General features: G+C 46.2%; 1 protein-coding gene across 1 annotated transcript in view; it reads left to right on the forward strand.

Annotated features, from left to right (window-relative positions):
• CNTNAP2 (contactin associated protein 2) overlaps nucleotides 1–25257 on the forward strand; it is a gene marked incomplete at its 5' end in the record, with an annotated part of 1134943 nt that overhangs the window by 936388 nt on the left and 173298 nt on the right. Inside the window, 2 exons of the mRNA XM_019666439.1 lie at nucleotides 5335–5553; nucleotides 22934–23170. Of these exons, the coding sequence (XP_019521984.1) occupies nucleotides 5335–5553; nucleotides 22934–23170 (456 nt within the window). The remainder of the gene's footprint in view (nucleotides 1–5334; nucleotides 5554–22933; nucleotides 23171–25257) is intronic.

A 25257-nucleotide genomic window follows, 5' to 3' on the forward strand; every position in this document is an offset into this window, starting at 1 on the left:
GAGCACATATATATTGTATCCGATGGTGATACATGCCACAGAGCCCTAAAAAACCCAATCAGGATAGAGAGGGACAGGCAGCTGAGAGGGGGGTTTTGTATTTAACAGTGTTTGGGAACCTCCACTCTGAGAGTTGTGAATACCGAGGGAGAAAGGAGCAGCTGTAGAGATGTTTGGGGAACAGCACGTGCTAAGGCCCCGAGGCAGGAACAGCTTCAACGTAGTGAAGGAGACAGCGTTATGTGATGGGTTAGAGAAAGACCACGAGGAGATACAGATACAGAGAGTACAAGCTGTTCGCTCAAGGAATTAGGCAACAAAAGGGAGCAAAGAAATGAGATTTCAGGTCAAAAGAAGAGTTTTGTGGTGGTGGCTGTCAGGGTTGGAGTCATGTCAGCATGTCCGTGTGGAATGATCCAATAGAGAAAAAAAAAACCATGGATGCTCTAGAAGCGGGGAGGATTGCTGGAGTGATGTCCCTGAGTGGGTAGGAAGGCCCAGCACCCAGTGGCGCACCTGCGGCCTTAGGTGGAAGCAGGTGTTCTCTTTGCGTCTTCCTCCTTTTCCTCGTTTCTCTGATTCCCACAGCGACCTCACTGTCAGCCTACCTGCCTCTTCCCCTAACCCTCTCATGTTGCATAAATTCTCTTGTCTCCTGATGCACACTGAGCCCTTCCTTCATAAAAAAGAAAACAATTATATATTCATAACATTCTCCAGATGTGAGTGAGGCTACACTATCTGCCCTGCCTATGACCAGTTTTTTCGTACAGGTCCAATGCGATTTTGCGTAGAACAGCCCATTGGAAGCTGTCCACCCTTAAACTTCATTTTAGAAAAGGAAGAAACCAACCATTACGAAAGCTGCAGCCGTGTTAGCTGGTCATCTCCGCGCGCTCACTCTGTGTGCCCGTCCTTGGCTTTTCTCTTCACCTATATTCCATACTGAATGACCATAATTTTTTCTGCTGCTTCCAGCTGACACTTGGAGTCTGATGTCTATATGTTACCTCACGTGCTAGGAGGACTCAGAGCCAAAAAGTCTCCTATCCTGCTGAGTTGTGAAATGTGTCACTTCAGTACATTAAGTCTAGAGTGATTTGTTTGGGGAAAAGGTATCATGAGTTAGAATGAGAGTGAATAGTGACCTGCTGGAATTAATGGGGGTCGGGGGAATAGCGAGAGCTGTCATGGCTTTCCCATTCGTTGTTTTGTCAGATGACGTCCTGATCCAGATGTAGTCTCAGATAATTTCTGACATCTATACTTGTTTCTGACGCCAGTCTGCCACCTTGTGCATTTCTGTTTTAATGTTTTTTCTTTCCTTATAGTGATCCAATATCCAAAACTATCATTAGGACTAGCTGTATTTCATTTTACTATTTCTCTTAGAGTCTTGGAAATTTGATCATATAATGTTGGTATTAGATCATCTAGTTCGGTTTTTTCAAACACATTTTAGACCCAGAAACTCTTGGAAAACCATAGATAATAGTCTTCATTTCAGACACCAGTAAAGTGAGGCCCCCAAAAAATGTGAAAAGGCAAAGTTAAGACTAGAACTCATATACACTGATTGCTAAACCATTCCCTATGTCAGTTCAGATGCTTCCGGATGCAATAAAAATGGCTTCAACAATAACAGCTACCTCTCATAGGATGTTTTAAGGTGGCTGCGGGGAAAACTTGGGGTCTGAATAACATCACCAAAGACCCAGGTTTGTCGCATCGCCCTCCCTGTTCTCTTCAGTGTCTGATGTTTACAGGTGGGTCCAGCGACATTAAGAACTACAACCTTCCAAGGTTAAGGGGGCAAAAAAGGGACTGCTTTTTCTCTTAGGAACTAAGAAATGTGTCCCAAAAGGCTCCCTCAAAGACTCCCTCTTGTGTCTTATTGGCCAGGAGAGAATGATATGCCCCATTTTAACGAGGTAACTGGAAAGGAGCAGCATGGAATGGCCATGTTCGACTCAGACAAATCCAAATTCGCCCTGTGAGCCCGAGGTGGGACCATCCTTACGTGATGTGTACGCCTCTGTGGCAGCTCTTAGTTCTCAGGCAAAACCGGGTCAGCACACAAGGAAAAGGCGGGGAGTGGGTATTGTTGGGGGGAGCTCTCCACGAGCCTCTCCCATTTCCGCTCGTCTTCTGAGCAAGAGGCGTGGATACTATGGCTTTGTCCATCCCCTTTTAAGGATGCACGTATAGCGGACAGCTTTGGAAGACAGAGACAGTATCTTCCTTGGGGACGGGGCTAGATTTGTTTTCTGACTAGAATGATAAAGCTAATGTGTCTCCCCCAAACAACAGTTGAGCAGGCTTGCTAGCAGCCCCCTTAACAGATTGGGGTTCCCTAAATTCAGGACCCCTCAGCTGTGACACCAACTCGCTGCATATGTGGCGTCCACCTGAGCTGCTTCACATGCGCCCATGTGACTTGGGGGACAAGGGAAGCCCATGTGGACGTGAAACTCACGCTGCCCACTGCACCGTGAGTAATAAAGTCCTTTGTCTCTGGTCCAGGAGTCTCCTGTCTTCTGCCAGCATCAGTGACTATGGCAAGTTGGGTCAAATCTCAGATGCGCTCCCGTTCTTGATCCTAATGGAAAAGCAACCGTTAGTGTTCGTTACAGCCTTCTTTGTAAAGAGCCACCCTAGATGCATCCAATTCTCAAATACTTAGTTCTGGAAATAAGAATATTTTCAGTACGTGAGAAACGCCTTTTTCACAGGCAGACACAGGGCCACACTTGAGGCTCCAGTCGGAGACCCACGCTCAGGTGAGACTGTGCCGTTGGCTCTGGTGCCTTCTATGCCGCCTCCCTCTTTTCGCTCCCTGAGACTCTGTAATTATCACGTTTAAACTGTCAGCGCCTCTCACCCAGAAGACCAGGAGCAGTCAGCCACGAGCTGAACTTCAGAAGCCTTTAAAACGCACTGGCCCTTTGACTGGGAGATGGGGGTTCTCAAAGGCGTTCCTTAGCGATGTCAGGGAAGCTCACCTCAGGGGGCTGAGGAATGCAAGGAGCCCTTTGCTTTGCTCTCACACGGACAGCAGCCCCTCCCTCAGGGAGCACAGAAGGGGGGTGGGTGTGCCCAGATGGTGACTATTGCTTCCACAGCGCCTGAACCAGGGCTCTGTAAGGAGGAGAGCGCTCTCGGAGACCCGAGGTCGCAGGTCGCTCTCACTGTACCAGCTGCAGAGAGAAGGCTGAGCTGGACCTCAGAGACTTCCCTTCTCTAGAGTGAAGCGTTGATGTTAAGAAGTCCCCAGCACAGAGGAGAAACAGGGCACCCAGGGCGACAAGCAGAGAAGAAAGGATGGACAGTTCCCAGTGAACTTCCGCTGCTGAGTCTCTCTCCAAGTGGTGACATGTGAACACCTGGTGGAGAATTCATCATAGCAGGAGGAGCGGAGGAGAGGAAATCAGAGCAGCGTGTATCCCTCCGAGTCAAACCTTAGGGTTAAACTCAATTTATGCCCCAATTCCAGTTCCCTGATGGCTGTTGATACCTTTAAAATGAAACAATCTTTTCTACTTACCTCAGGAACCCTTGTTCCCTTGCTAATCTGACAGCTTGTGGTTTTAAATGCATCTGCTAAGACAAAGCACCACTAGAACATAACAGATTCAATTTTAAAACTGAGGATGCTTTTTCCCCCGTTGACTCGACCAGAAATACAGGGAAGGTCATTCCTGGCGAGTCACGATGGTCGTCCACCTGTACTCCGGTCCCACTTCCACAGAAGTCCTGATGGAGGTGACTGGCCTCCATCCGTCACAGTGACCCCTGGAAGCACAAGCCCCCGATTTACAGGAGACATTTTACCAGAGTGTGTGTGGAATCACCCCCAGTGTTCAATTTCCCTTTCTAATGACGTACAGGATCAAAATTCCTTGGTACAAAAGGTTCATTAAATTGAGCTATCCATCTGATAATCCCTGTAGCTCAATAAACTTAATGCGGCTTTCAGAGGGGCCTGACCCGGAGCAGGGGATAGCCTGAGTCCTGAAAGAATCGGGCCCATTGTGGTTTTTAAATTAGAATTTTGATTGCCTCTGTGACATCATCTCAAAATGGTACTAGTCCAGAGAAGCTGAATGTTCCATTAGCCCGGGAGGGAAAAAAATGACAGATATTTAATTAAACTGCTTAGAGATTAGGCATAAGGCTTATTGATAGAACGAGAGAATAAATCTCTCCATAAGTAATGTCACGGATTTCACTGGTCAGCCACATCTTCAATGTCAAAAAGAATTCACCCAGCCTAAGGAGCTGGGGACGTGTGTGCAGCTTCTGCAGTCAGCCGCCTCTCCTGCCAATCGCAAGACAAAATATACGTTTAAAAAACATGTTTATAAAACACTGTGTGGTCACTGAGGAGCTTAAAACCTAAAATGTGAAGCGAGGAAACTATTTACAACCGAAGTCGCCAAAGCAACCACCTTATCCATTTTTCCATCGTTGAAAGGTAATTTATTACACAAGGAGGTTGGCCTGGGGCAGATCTATGAACAATGATTTGTGGTCAGTGCCGGAGGGTCCAAGAACGACCCGGCTTCCCGAATGGGGAATGACCAAGGTCACACGAGTGACCCTGGAGAAGGATCCCTCTGCAGGAATCCGAACCTACCTTTTGGACAGCCACAGGTGATCTGGAAAAGACGGAGGTCCCCTTCATTTGCATTCACCCCAATTCATAGCTCTGTAACTTTCAGTAGGAACTACAGTGCTTAGATAAACAGAATAAAATTTTGTGAGTCCTTTCCCAAAGCAGTAACACTCACTCTATATATTAATATTTTCCAGGGAGCTTTTAAAAATGCCAGCGCCTACCCCAGACCAACTGAGCCAGTCTCTGGGGATGGAACAACTGTCCAGTGCAGGTCACTGCCCCAAAGCTATTGAAGAGTTACATAGGGGGGTAGACTCAAAAGATCTCAGGCTTTAAAACATGACAAGCCTGGGTTCACATCCTGACTTCATTATTCATGAAACCTAAGACACTCAACACCTCTCCAAGCCTCAGTTTCCTCATCTGGAAAGAGCTAATGATGGTAACTTCCCAACAGGCTTCCAAAGAGAAAGAAAATGAATGCGCGCGTAACACCTGGTCCCAACACAAGTCTGTTGTCCTCCCCTGGGTTATTAATGGCTAATAATGGATTGGTGTTTTATCCTTCTTCATATGATTGTGCCATGAACCTTTGTAGCAAGTGACGGGCTTAGATTATCATTCTCTCCCTGCTTTGTCTTTCCTCTGGAATCCATTGCCATTTGGTGTCTGGGAGGAAAATACTCACATGCCTCTCATGCTTTCTACTCTTCCAGCTACCACGGAAGTCTCCTTTTCATTTGACGTTGGCAATGGGCCAGTGGAGATCGTGGTGAGGTCGCCCTCCCCTCTCAACGATGACCAATGGCACCGGGTCACCGCGGAGAGAAACGTCAAGCAGGCCAGCCTCCAGGTGGACCGGCTGCCCCAGCAGGTCCGCAAGGCGCCCACAGAAGGTCACACCCGCCTGGAACTGTACAGCCAGCTGTTTGTGGGTGAGTAACAGAAGGGCCGCCATGACGTCTCTCTGTTGGCTTTAATAACCTCCACAGCCCGTGCGTGTTTTGCTAGACATCTTTCTAAGAGTAAGTACCTGGGTCTGTTGTCGTTTCCTCCAAGACAGAGAGAACGAGCAAGGGGACTCAAGAGACCTAAACCCACTTCCACTCTCTGGAGCTCACAGCCCTTATCTACAAAGTCAGAGGGAGCCAGGATACCTCCGAGGTCTCTGACCTATGCACTTTTAGGTTTGTGGTTTTAGAACAGCATAAAATGCTTTCATAACTTACAGCTCTAGTAACCGTGCAGAGGAAGGGAGGGAAACGAAATGGGCTCTCTCCAACCAGACTTGCTTGAAAGGATAAGTAGAAATCCATTCCTTCCTCTGCCCATCCCCAAGGTTCCAGGCAGAGAAAGGTTTAGGCTTCTCCTTACGTAGGATCTTTCTACACGGCACTGAGATCAACACAGAGAGGAAATTCAAAGAGCAAAATGTTAAGCGTCCTGTGCCAGAAGTGGGCTCAGCCTCACCGTCTAGTCTGCTTTGCCATATTCCAGCTAAACCTAACATTACTTCAAATCAATACCTATTTCCATGGCGAGTTACATTTTCAATCTCGTTTTCCAGGAATCGAACAGTTTAGGAAAGTAGCCATTTTTCCTCTGTTGACTGAAAAGAAAGCAAGTTTGAAGGACTTTGAGGCTGTGTGTCACCTGAGAACCCCCCTCTCTGGGTTTCTGGGGGCTAATTGATTGAGCCAGTCAACTGTGACAGCCTCAGACGGGGCAAAACCAGAGGTGACCTGGTGGCTGGTCATATTCATGACACCTGCCCCCGTGGCAGCGACTCACCGAGGGTCAGTTCATTTTAACAGGGGCCAGACTTCCCACGTGTCTTTCGTAGTTGTGTGAGATGCCTTAAGAACATTAGAAAGCCACACAGAGAAAGGAAAAATGAAGTATTCCCTCCTTTGCTGCGATGTGCGAAAACCACAAAGGTGTTAGCTTAGTCAGCTTTGGAAGCAAAACCGACTTGTGAACCAGCCGTGTCAGCCAGGGGCCATCAAAGAGTCATGTATTTTTAAATAAGGTACTGACTCCTTCACCTCAGCTAGAACCCAGCCCCTGCCAAACCCCTCCCTCAAGTTATAAATTACTCACCGCTTTTAAATTATTTTTTTATTGAACATCCAGCCCACTGATTCCTGCTACCTGTTGGGAGCAAGGTTCACTGTATCAAGCTGTCTGGCCCAGATCTCCTAAGGCAAGTTCCTTCCAAAATCCTGTTGCATTCTGCTTGGTTTTCATCATCACAGACGGCCCTCACTGGCCCAGGTTCTCACTTTTTTTGAGTTTGCCACTGGATGGAGCGGTCCAACTTTACTTTTCTCCCTTTCTGTCCACTAACTATAGTTGTCTCCAGGAATTCTGGAGACCAGGCAAAGTTGTACAGTGGCGCGGGGTAAGGGGAGCATTGATTACAGTCCTGGAAAGAATTCTGATTTGTTTAAACAAGAACCGCTTATAAACAGAGAAAAGAGGAGAGGGCTGAGGCAGAATTTGACAGAACCATTAAATTTAAGGGACAGGCAAAAAAGTAGCACCTCGGGAAGAAGAAGAAAGAGGAACAGAGAGAACAAAAAAGGGAAAAAGCTAGGAGAGGGACGGCCCAGGAGGCGGGGCTTTTTTCCTTTTTGGTCAAAAAGACCATAAGCCCCCTGGGGTAAATGAGGACTAGAAAATATTCCTTTGAATTTAGTCTTTCCGAAACAATTTTATTTCCCTGGAGGAAAAAAATTTAATCTTCCCTTCCAAGTTCCTAACTCCCCGTATTCCCGAGGGCAAGAATATGCACATCCGCCCGAACCCAGCCATTTTGGGCCATAAGAAAAAATCTGGTCTTTCATAAGGGCCCCCCCCCAAAGATGGTTGGGGGGTTTGTGGGGGCTGGTGTGCAGAAAACAAAATCAAGTTCAACAGCTATGAAATCCTGGAGCCAGCTGTACCGAGACAGTTCAGGAGGGATTCCGGCAACTAGAGCTGTTCTCAGTTCAGCTCTAATAAGAGGCATCGTCTTGACCACGTATCACCACTTCCCTATTTGAGTCTTTTTTTTTTCCCATCTGTCTCATGAAGGAGTTGGATTAGTTGGTCCCCCAAACTTCTTCCAACTTGAACCATCTATGATTACGTGTTTAGAGGTGGCTTATAAAGGCCTGAGTTGCCAAGAAGTTGCCCTTCCCACAGGGTCGCGTGGTTAAACCACATGGGCTTCGGGCCCCAGCCCCTCTGCTGACCAGCTGGGACCAGTGACGAGTCACGAAACATTTCTGTGCTAGTTAGGGGTGCGGGTCCTGCGTCCCAGGACAAGCTGAGTTGGTCTGCCCTGAGCACTGTGTAGTCCCTGGCTCTGAGTCCATACGCATTAGTAGGAGTTATTTCTCTCTCTTTTCCTTTACCTTTTACGCTCTCAGCTTCCCTCTTCCTCCATGTAACAGCCACCGCTCCAATTGCCTCGTTTCTCCTTCCCCAGAACCCTCACCTAAAATGCAATCACTTTCATTCACAAGCCCTGAAGGAAAACGCACATGCAAAAATGTCCCTTGACGTCCCAAAATCGCCACAGTTGCTTGGCTTACTGGCTCCCAGGCCACCGAGCTACAAGGCCAGGAATTTCCTCTGTCAGCCAAGAAAGCACGTGAGTGTCCATCGGAAAGCATCACCCCCCACGACTGTCCACGGCCGGCATGTGGCAGAGCTGCCCCCGTGCTCCGTCGGGGTGCTGGAAAAACACGGGCCGTGATGCAGAGTGGAGACAGGCTGGCCGTCGTCTGGGCTCGGCACACAAAATGGTCCTAAGGGAAGGGCCGCTCCTGCCCACAGCCTGTGTGAGCAAGGCCAGGCGCGTGTCTGCCCTTCCAAGGAACTGAAAACACGGGGCGGATACAGCTCTCCTCACTCTGCATCGGATACATACTTAGAAGCTGTCATCAAAAGAGGGTTGGCACGGGTCTCTTGGAACTAATGAACGAACATCCAGCTACAATTCTGGTTTAATCCAAAAGTAACAAATAAATTTAAAAATGAAAAGTGACCTGGGAAGGAAAAAGCAGTTGCTGGTATTTGTCCAAAAAGCACAGGGAACTTTCTCATGGGTTTGATCCAACATGACTGCTTAGCATGTGACAAGCTCCCAGGGTGGCCCAGCAGAGGCACCCAGACCCCACGGTGACCTGTGCCCTCAGCAGCCCAGGCATTCAGACCTATATCCTCTGTGGCAGCCGTGGGCCGGATTTTTCTCAGTGGTTGGAGAATAGCAAAGATATTCAGGGTCATTATCTAAGCATGAAAAGTGCCAGGCTGGATGGAGCCAAAGCCCTTTGTGGCACAGAGACATGCCCGAGGGTTTGAGTCCTGGCCACTAAGGACTGGGCAGTGAGGAGGCAGGGTGGCCGGCGGCCAGTCCAGGGCCTGGGTGGGAAGTTGGCGTGTGAGACAGAAAAGAGAGGCGGGCAGGCTCTTCGGGGCAGCTGGCTGCTGTGGAGGTTAACTCGCAGCAAGTGTCACCCGCCCGGGCCCCAGCGTGTAACTGTTCTCGGCGGTAGTTTCAGGAGGAGGTCAGCGTTCAGCAGAGCTGGAGGCCACTTCAGAAAGCTTCAGGGAGAAGTCAGGCGCCTAAGCAGCTCCTTGAGAGAGAAGTTCAGGTCAGCTTCACTAGTGACAAATGCCCAGGCTCACGTCAGCTGGCTCAGACCTCTTTGAAAATCTCTCTGGAGGTGAAAGGAAGCCATCGCTTTGGGGCAAGATGTCGCCCAAAAGGAGCTGAAGAGCATTGTCACGACCTCAGGATGCCCTCAGGATGCTCGGTGCTGCGGGGAGGCCTGGTTGGCGACTTAAGGAAGAAGCCCCGCCTTCAGGGTGACTCAGACGCTGATGGGGAGCAGGGGGCCTGCAGCCAGCCCCCTCTCCCTCTGGCAGCCTGTCTCCAGGGAAACTTCTGCTCCTGAGTGGCAGCTTGAGTTTCTGGAAGGCTTGAGGCTTAATAAATGGATTTACAAGTGAACGTAGACCGCAGTGCTCTGACCGTTCTCCGAGCTGCTTGGCCAGCAGCCCCGTGAAACAGCCCACGTCCCCAAACGTGATAATGAGCTTGTGTGCTCAGCTGCTCCTCGTACCTTATTCCAAAACCATGAGTGGACTGTTCCTTTGCCGTCTGAAATGCATTGGAATTGAGACAGTGAGGGGGAAGTCAACATGCAAGGGGGGACAATGAATTCTAGTCATAAAGTACACGCAACTCTGTGTATAAATAAAGCGGTTCTTTCCAGTATCCAAAAAGTTTACGATAAAAATATACAATCCCAAATTGCAGGAATTAAAACACAGAAAATAATGTGTTGGGTTTTTTTTTAATTATTTAAATGTCTTTTTTTTTTTTTAATTTTCTGCAAACCTGACTCAGTAGCAACAACATAAATGTTGGCTGACGTCCTGGACGATACTTCTCGGCCACATACTTCACGTGCTTTATTTATCTCACTTAATCCCTACAAGAACCGGGTCAAGCAGTGACTGGTAACTAATTCCCGTTTTATTTTCACAATGAAGAAAGTAAAGCTGAAGATTCAAGGTCAAGCAGCTCGTAAGAGACAGAGCTGGGGCTTTGATCCCAGACAACCTGATTCCAGAGACCCACTTCTTAACCATTCGTCTTGTCCAAGCACACATTGCACAGAAGTTAAAACAGGCAAGGAAGACTGCGTTCAAGGCTAGTGCCCTGGGGTGTGAGGCCACAGCTCAGGCTGAGCCCAGCTCCGCTGAAACAGGGCAAGAGACTCGTTTTTTGTTTCTAAGTTGTGGTAAAATACTCATTGGGGGAGTTTTAAGAGCCGGGGTAGGAGGGACGTAGGCCATCGGTGTTTGCTAACTGACTTCACCCAAAGGAAAACTTAACTTTCTCATGTGTTCGTGTCAGGAGGTAGTTGTACACCCTGCAGAGTGAGGCTTCCACCCCCAGGGAGATGGAGAGGCCGAGCCAGTATCTCCCTCCGTGGTTACGTTTCAGAGACGGCTCCCAGGTCCTGGAGAAAGACATTCTGGGGTTGTAAAACCGGCAAAAGCCTCTTTAAAAGATTTACATCTCAAAGGGGCAGAGAAAGAATTTACAAGTTTTCTGAAGTAAATGCCCTCAGAATAGGGAAGTCAGGGATCTAGGTCTGGAAGAAGCCTGTCTCAAGTTTAGTCAAGCGAAGGCGAATGTTAAGGCCCCCTTGGTCAGTCTGCACCAGGCTTTCTTCTCTGATGTGATGCTGTGGCCCACAGGGAATTTGGGAAAGTGTGGGGGCCTTGGGGTGCTACTTTCATCTACCAGCTGCAGACAAGCCTTCCCACCATGTACAGGAGCCTCCATTGCAACCAAGGCTAGAACGCCCCAAACGGCAGCAGCACCCCAGGAGGAAACGCTGCTCTCAGTTATGGCATCTACAGGAGACAAGGTCAGACTGGGCACGTCAGCCCTGGCAGGCCTTCTGTGGATCACAAGGCCTCAGTGGTCAGGATCAAGGAGGGGCCAAGGACCAAGGTCGGACTCTGACGCAAAGGCTTTGAAATGACAAGAGTTTTATGCAGAAGCTCTCTTGGCAGGAAATGAGACTCCTTCCTTGAGAGTCTTGAAGATAGGGAAATACGCTGGGTTTTCTTTATAGCTCTTTGGTTGGTAAACCCTTTGCAAAGGTCGTCAAAGTCGACACGGATCCCCCTAGAGCTGGGTCTAGAACACATTCTCCCGGCCTTCTTTCCAGGATCCCTCAGCAGCATCCTGCACGCCCTCCCCCCTGAAATGCTTTCTTCTCTTGGATTCCATGGCTGTGAACTCACCTGCCTTCCCTGCAACCTCGCTGGCCACAACTTCAGTGTCTCCTGTGAATTCTCTTCGTCTCCCTGACCACTAAATGCTAACATGTCACCGAGTTTCCCTTCTCCTCCATCCATGCGTTGCCCTAGGCGATCTTACCAGTCTGATGGCTTCCATGCTATTTAGGTGCCAGCGACTCTGAAATAGAAAACTCCAGGCCTCACTTTTCTCAGGAACTCTGCACCCACTTATCTAACTGTCTGCTGGGCACCTCAGAGTCACCACAACAGGAAAGAACTCTGGATACCTTCCCCAAACCTCCCCATCTCGGTACACGATGTCACCGTCCACCCATTTTTGCCCGAGTCCAGAACACGGAGTTAACCTTGATTCCCAGCAGTAGTAGCTCTTGTGACCCAGCCTTCAGACTCTGTGCCCTAAAGGCCTCGTGCGCTGCTCTCTGTTGCCACAGGTCCCACCCTATTCAAAGTTACACTTGTTTCTTGCTTGGACTATTGCAGCTGGTCTCCTATCTGGTCTGCAGTCCTGGTATGGTCCTTGAATACTCCAGGCTTACCCCTGCTTTAGATAAAGCATCTGCACTGGCTGTTCCCTCTGCCTGAAACTCTCCCCCAGACATTGACACAGCTGGCTCCTTCTTGTCATTCGTCTCTCAGCTTCGGTGACCACCTCAGCGAGGCCTTCTGTGCCCACTCAATCTCTAGTAGCCAGTCATGTACCCTCGTGCATTCTCCTTAGACCTGGCAATTTTTTTTTTCATTTATTTTTGTGTCCTCCCCCTAGAAGGTAAGCTACCAGACTGCAGAGTCCTGGAGTAAGGCTGCAGTGGTTGCCCAGCGAGCATTTGCTGAGTGAGCCCTCGAATGAATGCATAAGTGAAATGTTTATGTTCCGTTCCTTCTCTGAGTTAATAGTCATAGTCAAACTTAGAGCCTCCCGTTTCCAAAGCAAGAAGGTATTTTTTTTTCTTATAAACTTGCCCGAAATTTTTTTCCCAGAGTGTGATGATATTTGCCATCTTTGGAAATATTTTTTCACTAGGTACAGCAGACTGAAATCAAGCATGACAGAAGCCTTAAAAAAAAAGAAAAAAAGAGTCACAGAGAAAGAATTTTATGAAAGACAGCTTCTCAGATCAGTCAAGGCCCTAAATATAGCTTTCTGTCTCCTTCTCCAAAATTGAGCTCTCGCCTATTGGGCAGTAGCTGAGATGCTAGCAGGGACCCTAATGCCGAGTTTCTGCCTCTGGCCTTATAACTGGTGCCGTCTTCTCTTCCAGACAGAGGTAGGGGGGGTGATGTCATGATGAGAAACCACTGCCAGAAGCTCAGAAATAAAATAAAATGATTCTCTAGATAAAATCAGTTTTTAAAAAAATCACTAGGTGAAATCAATAAACTATCTACAAAGCAAAGATCTAAATAAAACACAGAAGCTGCTCCGTGAAAGCTGTTCCCACACTGGTGACCAGCTCCTCCACTTCTCAGCCTAACTGCCTTTCTCCTCGCGCTGCCAGGAGACCGCACGGGCCCGCAGCACCCTTCTCAGGAGAAAGACCCCGGCCCGCCCCGCCCCCCAGCTCAGCAGAAAGATGGCCCGTCCCCACTCAGAGTCACCACATACGTTTTTCCCACCCTTTGCCCTATAGCGGCCAAAACTAATTAACTTTTGCAGTTGCAGCTGTCTGTTTTATAGAGTTTTAACATATTAAGGAAGTTATGATAGACAATTTACTCTTTTTTCATATACTCCCAGCATAATCAAATTGACAGGGTACTTTTAACCCCTTTTGAGCCTTCAACTAAAAGACAGTCTGGTAATTAACTATTTCCACAGAGGCTGAGCCACTTGTGCCTGGTCCTGGGGATGGTGTTCGTATCCTGTGTAAATGTCTGTTAGGTATCATAACGCTGACTCTTAGAAAGCTGAGAATCTCTGTCTTTTATTCATTTATTGTAACTACTGCTATATTAGGGTGTATTTCTGCCACTTTACCTTGTGTTTTCAATTCACTGTATTTCATTTGTATGCCCACCCAACCACCCCCCATCTATTTTCCATTGATTAAATTGAATATTATTCCACTGACTTGGAAGCTGTACATTCTACTGTAATTCCCCTGGCAGCCACCCTGATTTAATAAGACTCATACTTACGCTATTTTTCTCTGTCATCTACGAAAACAAATCAATATCTCTGTTCTCCTTCCAAATACGACTAGGGGCCAAGCACACTGACCCCCTTCCCCATGTCCCTACCTGCCATCTTGATAGCATCTATAGTTTTAATTGCAGAACCTTATGAATATACTTATTTTTAATTGCCTATTAGAAAACATTAATATTTACTAAGTTTTTCTTTTACTTAGTCTTATTTCCCGTGTCTTATCTCTTCTTGGATTCTTTTCCCTTTTTACTCAAGAGCAATTTTTCTAAGAAAGACTTAGGTGAATCCTTCTAAGACCTTGCATGCCTACAAATATCTTTAGCGGTTCCCGTATTCAAACCAACACGTGTTCACAGCCAGTGTTGCAGTCGAGAAGTCTGGCATCAGTTACGCTCGCACTCATGAATCTCTCCTTTTGCTTTACTATTTCTTAACTTCCTTGTAATACGGGGGCTCTTAGCATTTGGGGGACCAGTCTGGGAAAACCCATGTTGCTCTGCTCAGAGTAATGTTTTACACAAATAACGTAAAATATCACAAATTACAAAAGAAACCAAATATACTGAAATTAAGTTATCAAGACAGTAAAACAAGAAACATGTGATGCAATAATAATATATTCGATTTGTTACTCATGGTTTAAATAACAAGATCTAGTATCAGGTCTAATAACTACCGTAATTTCAAATTTACCATGATCATAAGTGATGTTTCAAAAAATCCACAACTGGAATGTAATAGGAATATATCTATGACTTTCTGTTAGCGACAGTGTTACAGGTACTGCTAACACTACTGAGATTTACTTTTTTTTTTTCACATTCCTAATTGAAGCAAATGCTAAATTCTTTTAGACGTTAGTGAAAATGAACAGGTAAATTTTTTCCCATCCATGTCCTCAAGCCTCCTGACTCTCGTATGTGAATCCCAGAGTCATGGACCTCAGGGTAAGAACCACAGCTCCAGGTGTAGGTGTGGGGTTTTTTCCTTGTCTACTCTGTTTAGCACTTTCTGAACCCTTCCATCTACAGTCTAATAGTGTTTATTGTGGAAAATTCAGAGTCATTATTTTTTCAAGTAGTTCCTTCTCTCTGTCTACTCTTTCCTTATGAGGTGATTATGATGCCACTCTTGACACCTCTACCCTCCACAGTTCTTAAATTTTCTTTCATTCTTTCCATTATTTTATCCTTTCCTGTTGCCTTTGGGGAGAGTGTATTGACCCAGTATTCCAATCCACTAACATGTCCATCTGTCCTGTCTGGTCTGTTCTTCAATCCCTCCATGGAAACCTTTGTTTCGACAATTATAGTTTTCTTTTTTATTCTCAATATCTCAAAACAACAGTCCTTCATAATGTTTCCAATATCATAAAGGTATGAGTATGCTAATATTGCTGCTACTTCGTGTCAGCACAATAATTAAGATGCCTGTTAGGTTAGTTTTCTGCTTTTGTGCTCTCTCACCTTCTGCGTCTCCTACACAAGTCATGCCATTCATTGTCCTTGCTTCATAGCGTTTGCCCTCCTCAGAGGTCTTGTCACTTCTCCTGGTGAGCTTGCGTTCGTTCATTCCTGAGATGACCAAATGCATTCTCTACCATTGTCTGCCTAAGGGGAGAAGCAAACTCTCAGGCCTGAGCTGTGCTCCTCATGGAAAGTTACGGTCCTGAAGAAAATCTTTGCCTCAGGATGTGGAACCACTAGCTCCCATCTGTCTCTGTCTTGATTCCTTCCTGTCCCCACCCACCTCGCATCCCCACACACAACTTCACAATGCCTTCCTGCCCCCCAGGCAGGGACAGCCATCGTCTTCTCTAATTGATTCATAAACCAGCGGTGTATCTTCACCTGCTAAACCTGTTCTCTCACGAATAACTATCTCATCCCCACATTGAAAGGCCTGTCACCAGAACAACCAAATCAAATAGCCCTTTACCGTCGCTCTCTCCTTGGCCTCTCCGTTACTCACCGGGCCTCACCATGCTTTCTGGCCGCCGACCTGGGAGCCTTGTTGCAGAGCGGTGGCCCTCTGCTGTGGCGCTGTCACACCAGGTGTAGGAGCGATCAGCCACCCACCCTCACGGGCAAAGCCTGTAACTGCTTGGGTTTTACACTTACAGTATTTGGCTTTTACAGCAGGGAGAGAAATGACTTCAACAGTGGCATCTAAGAAGCGTCTCCTGTGCATTGAGCTAGAGCTCAGCCTGGGCATTGGTGTCCCCGGCCCTGACCTGTGGGCACGGCGTTCCTTTTTCAGCTTCAGCCGCCCTCGTGGCTTCACGGAGGCCGTTCTGTCAAGCAGTGAATGATTCGGCTCAGATGGGCATCACTCTGTCAGCACCTTCCATACCTACGCTCAGCGATGCCTCGAAACATGTCAGGTGTAGGAGGAGAAAGCATCTCATGGGATGCAAACCCACATGTGAGGATGGCAGCGACAGCACAGCACGAGGGCAGGCTCCAAAGCCTGGCAGCCTGAGCCTGAATCCTGGCCCCGTACTCGCTGTGTGACAAATCCGCTCTCCTTATGTTAGTTTCCTCAGCTGTACAATGGGGATAAGAATATCTGTCTCTGAGAGTTAAAACATGGAAAGTATGGAACAGTGCCTGGTACAGCCAGGAGTTAATTAACATTAGCTTTGAAACAGCAATGCCGTGTCATTCTTGCCCTGCCACCAGAGCCTCTAGGACGGACTCAGACCTCTCAGCACCATCTCCACCACAGAGCAATTCGCATTTCGACACCGATGAGTGTTCTGCTATCAGAAACCCAGTATCCCCTCAGGCTCTATTTGGAAGTTTCCTTCTAGTTTAAATAGTTTGGATTCCTGTGTTCCACATGTCCTTTACTTTGAAGACATAAGAAAAATCTATGCAGTGATAATGAACTGAAAAAAAAAATCCATCCCATTGAACGAAGCTATGAATGAGCACTCATGCGCATTATCTGAAAAAGCGATTCTCCCAACCCCCACTTGCTGAGTATATGAAAGCCTTTTCATATGTCCCCTCCAATACATAGCTGACGCTGGCAGCCCTGGTCAATACTTGTCAATCACGCAGCTCTGCACTGAGTAACATGATCCCACATCCTTTAACTCCTTTCACTACCGAGCAGCTTTGGCCATTCTCAGGTCCTCAGCTTAACCAGATAACTGGGTTTTTATGTTATACACCTGTACTGATACCCCAGGGGTTTTTTATGGGTTCACGTTGCCAGTCAAGACCTAAGAGAGAACGGTGACATATAGAACAGGAGATAGAACAGGTACAGCACCTGCAACTCTGGGAGGCCTGGCCTATCCAACCACACAGCTGCTTTCGCCCCCACACCTGCAAGGGCCAGGTGGGGCTGCCATGGAGAAGATCAAGGTCTGGTGGGTCCTTTGGACACAGAGACGTCACCATTCTATTTCCCACCAATCTTTTTTCACCACTCCAGCCATCGGTTTCCAACCTCCCTGCCCTTTCAACAGCTCCCTCACCCTGGTTGCACACAGCAGACAAGATGAGAAGACATCCATCCTAACCCCGTGCCTCCCAAGAACACAATGTAGTTAGAAGAGCGACTCCGAGGTCATTCTCTCAGGCAGGCCTGGACCAGCCCACACTGGATGGTCACCCATTACTTGTTGTCATAGTCTGCTCAGGCTGCCACACACAACACTGAAAACCAGCTTAAACAACAGCAATCTATTTCCTCACAGTTCTGGAGATTGGCAGTCCAAGATCAAGGTGCTGGCAGGGTTAGTTTCTCCTGCGGCCACCCTGTGGCTTACAGACGCTGCCTTCTCACTGTGTCCTCACACGGCCATTTTTCTCTGTGTGCTCATCCCCGGTGTTTCTTCCTCTTCTTATGAAGACACCAGTGTACTAGGTTAGGGCCCCACCCTTACGACCTCATTTAACCTTAATTGCCTCTTTAAAACCCCCCTCTCCAAGTACAGTCAAATTGGGTTAGGTCTTCAACATAGGAATTTGGGGAGGGGCACAGTGCATTCCACAACACTCATGATGCCTCTAATATCAGACTTGTGAACGCTCATCTGAGCCATATTTAATTTATTCCAAGTCTGTGCTTCTGTAAAATTTTGTGTATACTGAATAACATTGTAGTAATAATACTTATAACAGCTACCATGACTGAGCATTGGTACAAAGGGGTGTATTATCACCTATTATTAATATGCCCATGCAATTATTGTTATGCCAATTTTATACATAAGGAGACCAAGGACCCAGAAGGAGCTGGGAAAATTACACGCAGTAAGCAGCCAAACCAACAGACAAAAGTAGATCTTCCGACCACAGTTCCTGCTTTCCTCACCCCTGCTGGCTGCCTCTCCTGTGCCAAACTGCGCCTTGCACCACAGGCTATCTGTGATTCTATTTGTCATTACCTTCAGGCAAGAACACATCTCCTCCATCTTTCTAGACATGCCTTTCCCAGCACCTCACACGTGTGAACTGATGGTGGCCTTGCTGTTCAGAGCGTCCCGAGGCAGCTCCCCATCTCACCCCACCTGCTGCCCCCACCTGCAGGGCAGTGTCCCCTTCCCTCTGTATCGTGGCACCCTCTTCCCAGCAATAAGTGACTCTATCCGTCACTTTCTCAGTGGGTCTAACAAAATCATAACCTCCCTCACCCCCACTCCCACTCCTGATCCCCCTGAACCCCGCCTGGCTTTTTCCCCACGGTGGTTACCACCTTGGAATACACAATATACTTGACTTATTTATTCCATTTTCCTCTCCCTCTGCGAGAATGGAAGCTCTACAAGAGCAAAGACTTGTGTGTGTTTTGCCTCATAGTTCCTGCCAAATGCCTAGACAAGGCCTGGCTCCTAGAGGCATGAAATAAATGTTAATTGAAGGGATAAATTAGATTTCATGTGTGTGAGCTTTGCTGTGATTCCCGTCTGTGGAGAATGAGTGGCCAGCCTCTCTGGGCAAATGTGTTGTGGAACCCGACTGAGCTCCATAGAAAACATTGAGCTCTGAGTTTGAGAATAGTGTGTTTTTTATAATTTCTCTCAACCATGATTTTCAGGTTTAATTTAATACCTGATTATGTTGCCCCAATCTTCTGTGCATTTGATGGTTGTATTATTCATAATGGGTAGTTACAGCATTTTCATAATTAATCTTTAATTACAATATTTGAATAGCATTTCACATGAAAATGATTTACAAATTAAGGCTGCATCTCACCTCAGATAATTATCACAGGTCTGACAAATGTGCATGCAGCCTTTCATGGTAGGGGCTCCCTCCAGTGACAGTGTGTTGATTTCCTAATTATCGAAGGTTAAGCAGCATTTTTGCTTGCAGACCCACAATGTCTGCTGATGACATTTGTCATCCAGAAAGATATCTATAAAGCACATGAGTTGAGCTCAAATAATTACCACTGGTTCTAGTGAATTAGCATCTTTTGCATAATATATAACAAGCATTTTCAGGACAAAAGATTTTTCTTCATATCGACTAGATCAGTAACAGTACTTTCCAACTCACTGATCGATTGAATAAATCAAAGGCCAGCTAAGTAAGAAAAGAGCATAATTTATTTAGTTTTCCTTTATAGAGAGCGAAATGGCATCCCACTTACCTGCTTTATAAATTAAAAAGAGCAAGTACGGGACTTCCTTTGATGAAGGCAGCAAATACAAAGTAGGCTGTAGTCAGATGCCACGGTCGGTTAAGACAAGGAGGGAAACGTCAGGCAGCAGCGCAAAGGAGACAGAAGAGAGAAGGAAATGGGGGAGAAACTGAGGGCAGTTGGCTGAAATATAGAGATGGAGACACATGAGGCAGAGGCTGTACATCATGGACCAGAGTAATGTGGAGCTGCAAGGAATCAGAGCCATGGTCTAGTTCAACCTCCTTTTTTATAGAAAAATTGATGCTGAGAGAGATTAAGCGAGTTGATGGAACCCACACAATGAACCCAAAACAGTCAACTGTCTTGATAGGGAGAGATATATACACACAAAGGCAGGAAGAAACAGAAGAGTAGAACCTCAGAAAGACCCAGGACCAGAAAGAACCAACGACAGAGAGGCAGAGAGACAGAAAAATCTGCCCCTTCCCAATCCTTAAGGAACGAAATGTGTATACATCAATAATTAAATATATATTGTACTTATATATACATGTTTACCTTCATGATATAGTAAAAGTAGAATCAAATCTAGACTTGTTTGCTCTGCCAAAGCTGACCTTTTTTAAATCTGATTTTTTTGATCATCTTAATATTTATTTAAGGAGCCTTTTAAAAATCTCTTAAACTCTCAACTATTGCTGAGATCCATTAACTATGAATTATTTCCAAATGAAAATACATTCAAGATAGATGAAAAGATTAGAATGTTAACAGAAGTAAAATCATAAAAATGCTGGAAGAAAATATAGTTGAGTTATTATATTACTTTGAATTAGAGAAGTCCTTCTTAATTCTAATACCAAAGGCAGAAATCATACAGATAAAATAGACGGACACGACTACATAAAAATTCAAAACTTTCATAGGGAAAAAGAAACATTCTATACAAGTTAACAGATACATACTGGAAGGATGTCGTTGTCAAATTTATAACAAAAGAGTTGAAGCCCGAAGTACTGTTTCCATCAATAAGAAATATACCTTCTCCTGTTCCCTCCAAAAAGCCAAGGTCATACACAAAAAATAAGAATTGGGAAAACATAAAAATTATTCCAATCACAGTGTTTAAAACAATGCAAATTCAAACCATGAACTCTTTTTTTCTCCCCCTCGCCTATGAATTCAAAAGGATCCAGCTTTGGTATCAGAATAGGTGTGGAGAAGGTGGGACTCTGACTCCCTACTGGTGAAACACAAATTGATAAATTCTTCTTAGAGGAAAGTGTATTTCAAATGCCTGTAAAATGTATATGCCCTTGTCCCCAGTAATTACACTTCTAAGAGGAAAAACTGGAAAGGAGTACAAAGGTGTGTACATTTATTTATTACAGTATCATCTAAGAAGGAAATTGAAATAAGCTTGGACATGCAACAGTCGTGGAAGGGTAAACTAAGTTACACAGTGCCTTCAGAGCGAGCTACTAGGCAGATGTCAAGGAGGCGTTGCAGCTCTTCATTGACAGTGTAGAAAATGTCTCGGAATGTATTAAGTATGGAATGCAAGTTTCAAAACAATGTGTATATCACGATCCCATGTCTTCCTTTGTTTTATTTCTTTTCACATGTGTGCGCTCATAGATAAAAGTAGAAAAGGCTGTTTGTTAAAAGTGAAAGTACGTAGTTCTATCTGAGTAGCATTACAGACTCTCTTTTTCATTTAGCTTACCGGTACGTTTATGCTTTCCACAATTATGCTTTCCACAATGGAAAGCTATTACGTTTGTCGTAAGGAAGAGAGAGATCTAAAAACAATGATTTTTAAGTTTCAGCATATTTTGATAGGATGTAATTGTCTAATTGACTTGTGGCGAAAACCTGAATGGCTAGGCATTTATCGAGCAAAAGGCCTTTGGAAATCCTCTTATTGCAAAAACAAAAGCTGTAGTTGCTAACAGGATAGAAGCCAAATTAAAATTTTAACACATAAAGTGTGACTAATGGGTTGAAATTCTTCCAAATCTTAGCAAAGAACCAATTTCTCTTCGGCACAGAGGTGTGGTGTGAGGCTGAGCTGACGAGCAGACCGCAAAACGGGAAATCCTTCCGATTCGTTGTTTCTAATACCTCTTCTGCCGTCTACTGTCCCATAGCTTTGATCAAAAAGGGCATTGGACCGCCTTCAGTTAATCCTCTCTCCAAATATTTTATTAGAAAAATAATCCCTGGAGAATTAGTACTCAAATCTGTGTGCTACCCAATGAGAGAACTGCAGGGCTTGGGTTTAGAAAGATAATAGAGGGCCTCATTTGTCATTTCATGGCTGAGTATTTCCAGGCACAAGCAAGTGCTAATCCATCTCTGCCATGCCAGCCTTTGATCCACCAGCCCTATCTCATGAGCTGCTGCATTGTACACGTTTATCAAAATAATAAGATAGGTAGTCAGAGTCAATCCCCAGACTACCAGCCTTACCCAGACTCACAACCCTGTTGACCACTCCGTTTCTGAAGACATCCAAAACATGGCCCCTATGAGGTCCTGACCTGGAAGCTCTTCTCTTAGATGGTCAGCACAGAGCAGAGTGTACGACCATAGGCTGGAGAGTGTAAACTTCTTCTCTAAGCCTCAGTTTTCTCATCTGTATAATGGGGGTCATGATAATAAAGCCTACCTTGCCAGGTTGTTGTGGGAATCAGGTAAATAACATATGTAAGGTGCACAGTGGCGTACCCACTACACAGCCTTCAATCAAAAAGTAGCTTTTATTAGCAGTACTTTTTTTGGTAAATCCCCATTTAATAATTTTAACTATTATTCATTTTATTTAATTTCCAGAAAAGCTGTAACTCTACAATACAGACATGAGCATAAATTTGAGTCCCTCCTTTTGTACCAACTGCTTTTTTAAAAAAATCACAGCTAAACTAATTACAGACACAATTAAATCCACTAGCGATATAATGCTCCAGTGCATCTCCTATGACATTTGTTAGGGATATTTTAATATTTTCATGCTCCCGAACCTCCATCTAAGTCTGTAACTTAGAAAAGCACAGTGAACTTGATGGTGGTGCGATGTATCTGTCATGCAATGGCATTTAGACAAAAGCAATGAAATCTAACCTGTAATAAATGCGGTGTGGTTCATTTCTGTGTGAAATTATCAATTCCAATTTCCATCCACACCAGACAAGAAGCCCCAGGAACCCTGAATGTGAACTTAAAAGGAAAGCATTTCGTGAGACAAGAACCAAGACTTAAAATCACATTTCATATGGACTTGAGCCTCCCGACTAATTGACTTGTTAACTACGCTAATATATTCATGTCCTCCTGCCTTTTTATATGCCTTTCAATAGATAATGGTATGGAACTGAATGCAGAGAGATTAAAGAGCAAAGAACCTAGAGATTTCTGTGAACTCCTTTTTTATAGGAAGCCAGATAAGACTTCCAAAACGGCCTACACAATCTTTGTGCATCTCTAAATATTTTATATCTGTAGCAAATTGATTGCATCTCAGAAGACAGCCTCTTTTAATTAAGCATTATAGCCTAAGGGGGAAAAGCTTCAAGTCTTTCTATGAGGCAAGACCAAGTGGAAAGTGAGAATGCTAGCTGCACGTGGCCATCCCATCTCCTACCACAATTGTTCAGGGCTTGATGAATGAAAACCAGGCCACAGCAGAAGTTCCACCATCTGAAATCTGTGCCTTCTGTCATCCCCAGGTGGTGCCGGAGGCCAGCAGGGCTTCCTGGGCTGCATCCGCTCGCTGAGGATGAATGGGGTGACACTGGACCTGGAGGAAAGAGCAAAGGTCACTTCTGGGTTCAAATCCGGGTGCTCGGGCCACTGCACCAGTTATGGGACCAACTGCGAGAACGGAGGCAAATGCATCGAGAAATACCACGGGTACTCCTGTGACTGTTCCAGCACCGCGTATGATGGCACCTTCTGCAACAAAGGTAAGGCAGAGCCAGTGTCTGGGCATTTTCACATATCGTTTTGAGTCTAAATCGTCTACTTAGTGAGTTTTCAGCCGTACACTGTGTGCCTTTATTCCGAGGGTAAGACATCCACAGTTCTCCCACCTTAGGTGGGAAGTCCCCTCCATCATTCCCTAATTTTTGTTGTGTAATAAGATTAGATGAGAGAAGCTTTGAGTGTGGTGCAGAATTTTGCCCCCAATTCCACCAAACGGTGCCCTGAGTGGAACATGACAAAGCGGATAGTCACGTCACACCTTAATGGCGAGTGACAGAGTAAGTGGCCTCTGCAGCGGGACTCGAGCCTGACCCTCCACTTAAGGATATCAGAGGGGGTGAGCACACTGTCTCAGCAGAATGCAGCTCAGCTCACCCGCACCCCACCCGCTTAGAGGGTGGATTCAAGCTGGACTCCCCAGGAAGCCCCTTGGGCCAATGGTGCTGTTGTCATTATTGTTACCTGTGCACAGGCCGCCCTGAGTGGCTCTCGGCCCCCGCTGTGCTGCAGGAATATACTGGCATGCCATGTCTAAGTGGTCAGGTCAGAGCATCTGCCAGTACTACGTGAGTCCAGTCTCAAACGAGTCCTTTAACCCCCATACGTTCTGCAGAGCCGATCCGCAGGCTCCACGAGCCCCGCGCCTATGGGTGCCGTTGTTCAGGATGTGCCTGATGGGAAGAAATTCACTCAGTGCTCTGTGTGGCTTCCCTCCCACCTGTAAACAAGCGGGCTGGAAAGAGGCAGCGCCGGCACTGTCCCACGCGCCGACAGAAATGCGTGTCAATCACTCTCCTCTTTCTAAGTGAATGTGTGGCGTTTGGGTCAAGTGTTCTGTAAATGGTTGGTGCATCTCTTAATAAGCAGCTTTGCCTCAGTAGCCAATTCATACTGCCATGAATACACAGAGTGCGTTGTTTTGCTGGCATTCTTCACACAAGATGCCACACCGAAGGAAGGATTATTCCATAACATTCTCCGTACATCCAGGCTCCTGTCTGGCGATGCTGTCATGTGAGCATTCAAAGTAGGGCAGACAGGGTCTGAAGACCGAGCAGGACACCACACGGCCGGCAGATGCCCCGTGGCTGAACGGCACCATAGCACGGTCACGGTGCGTCTTCCTGCTCGGAACAACGTGCTTCCATGATTTTCCTGTGGGGCACAAAGGGCTGGGTTTGCAGAACACGTTAATTTTGTGCTTGTAGAAATGACAGTCTTGCAATTACCATGCATTGTGCTTGATGCTAATTTAATGCCACCATTCCCTTGCCAAAGTGATATCTGAATGCAATCAAGTAAGCGCTAATGCCTGAGAGATTCCACTCTGTACATAAGTACCAACGGAAATGAAATCACGAGCCCTTTGGTTTTGGAGCCTTAGGTTAAACACAGGAGCTCATCCAAAGCCTCCGGGGGTTAACAGGCAGGATTCACAAATGGAAAGGCGGCTTTGCCAGCGTCAGAGAGAAAGTCAGCGAGGCCTATTTATCTCCTTTGACCTGATCTCCAAGGGTTTACACAAAAGCCACCAAAAGATTCTCTTAATATCTGTTTAGCATTCGACTCAATGAGTGGCTCGAGCCAAAAAGTCAAATTAAAAACTGCAAAACATATTTGGAAAGTATTTGTGGGCGTCCTTCCAAGTCAAGACAAGGCTCTTCATGACTTGGGGACAATGACAGTGTTGCTGGTTGAGTCACGGCCTTCCAGACAGGCTCAGTCACAGACAGGGGACCTTCCCTGTGAGGCCTCCAGCCAGGTGCCCCCTCTGTCCTGGGCCTCACCTCCCAGGTAGCCTGCTATTAGCACAGCAGCTCCCTGTGACCACATCTGCACAGCAGGGCTGCAGCCAAAGACCCTGCTTCTAGAAAGAGTGGCCACAGTCTCTCCCCAAAGAATGACCTGGGGGAAGTCCTTGGTGGGCCTGCCTTTGAGGTGTAGGTCTGTGCTTCGGGGTGTGGAATTAGTGTCCATGGTAGTTTGTTGAGTAAATAAAGCAGGTCCCAACACATCACACACCGCCTGGGTTGTTTATACAAAATCTCTCTCTCTCTCTCTCTCTCTC

The sequence above is a fragment of the Hipposideros armiger genome, unplaced genomic scaffold, assembly GCF_001890085.2.
Source record: "Hipposideros armiger isolate ML-2016 unplaced genomic scaffold, ASM189008v1 scaffold_470, whole genome shotgun sequence".
Taxonomy (NCBI): domain Eukaryota; kingdom Metazoa; phylum Chordata; class Mammalia; order Chiroptera; family Hipposideridae; genus Hipposideros; species Hipposideros armiger.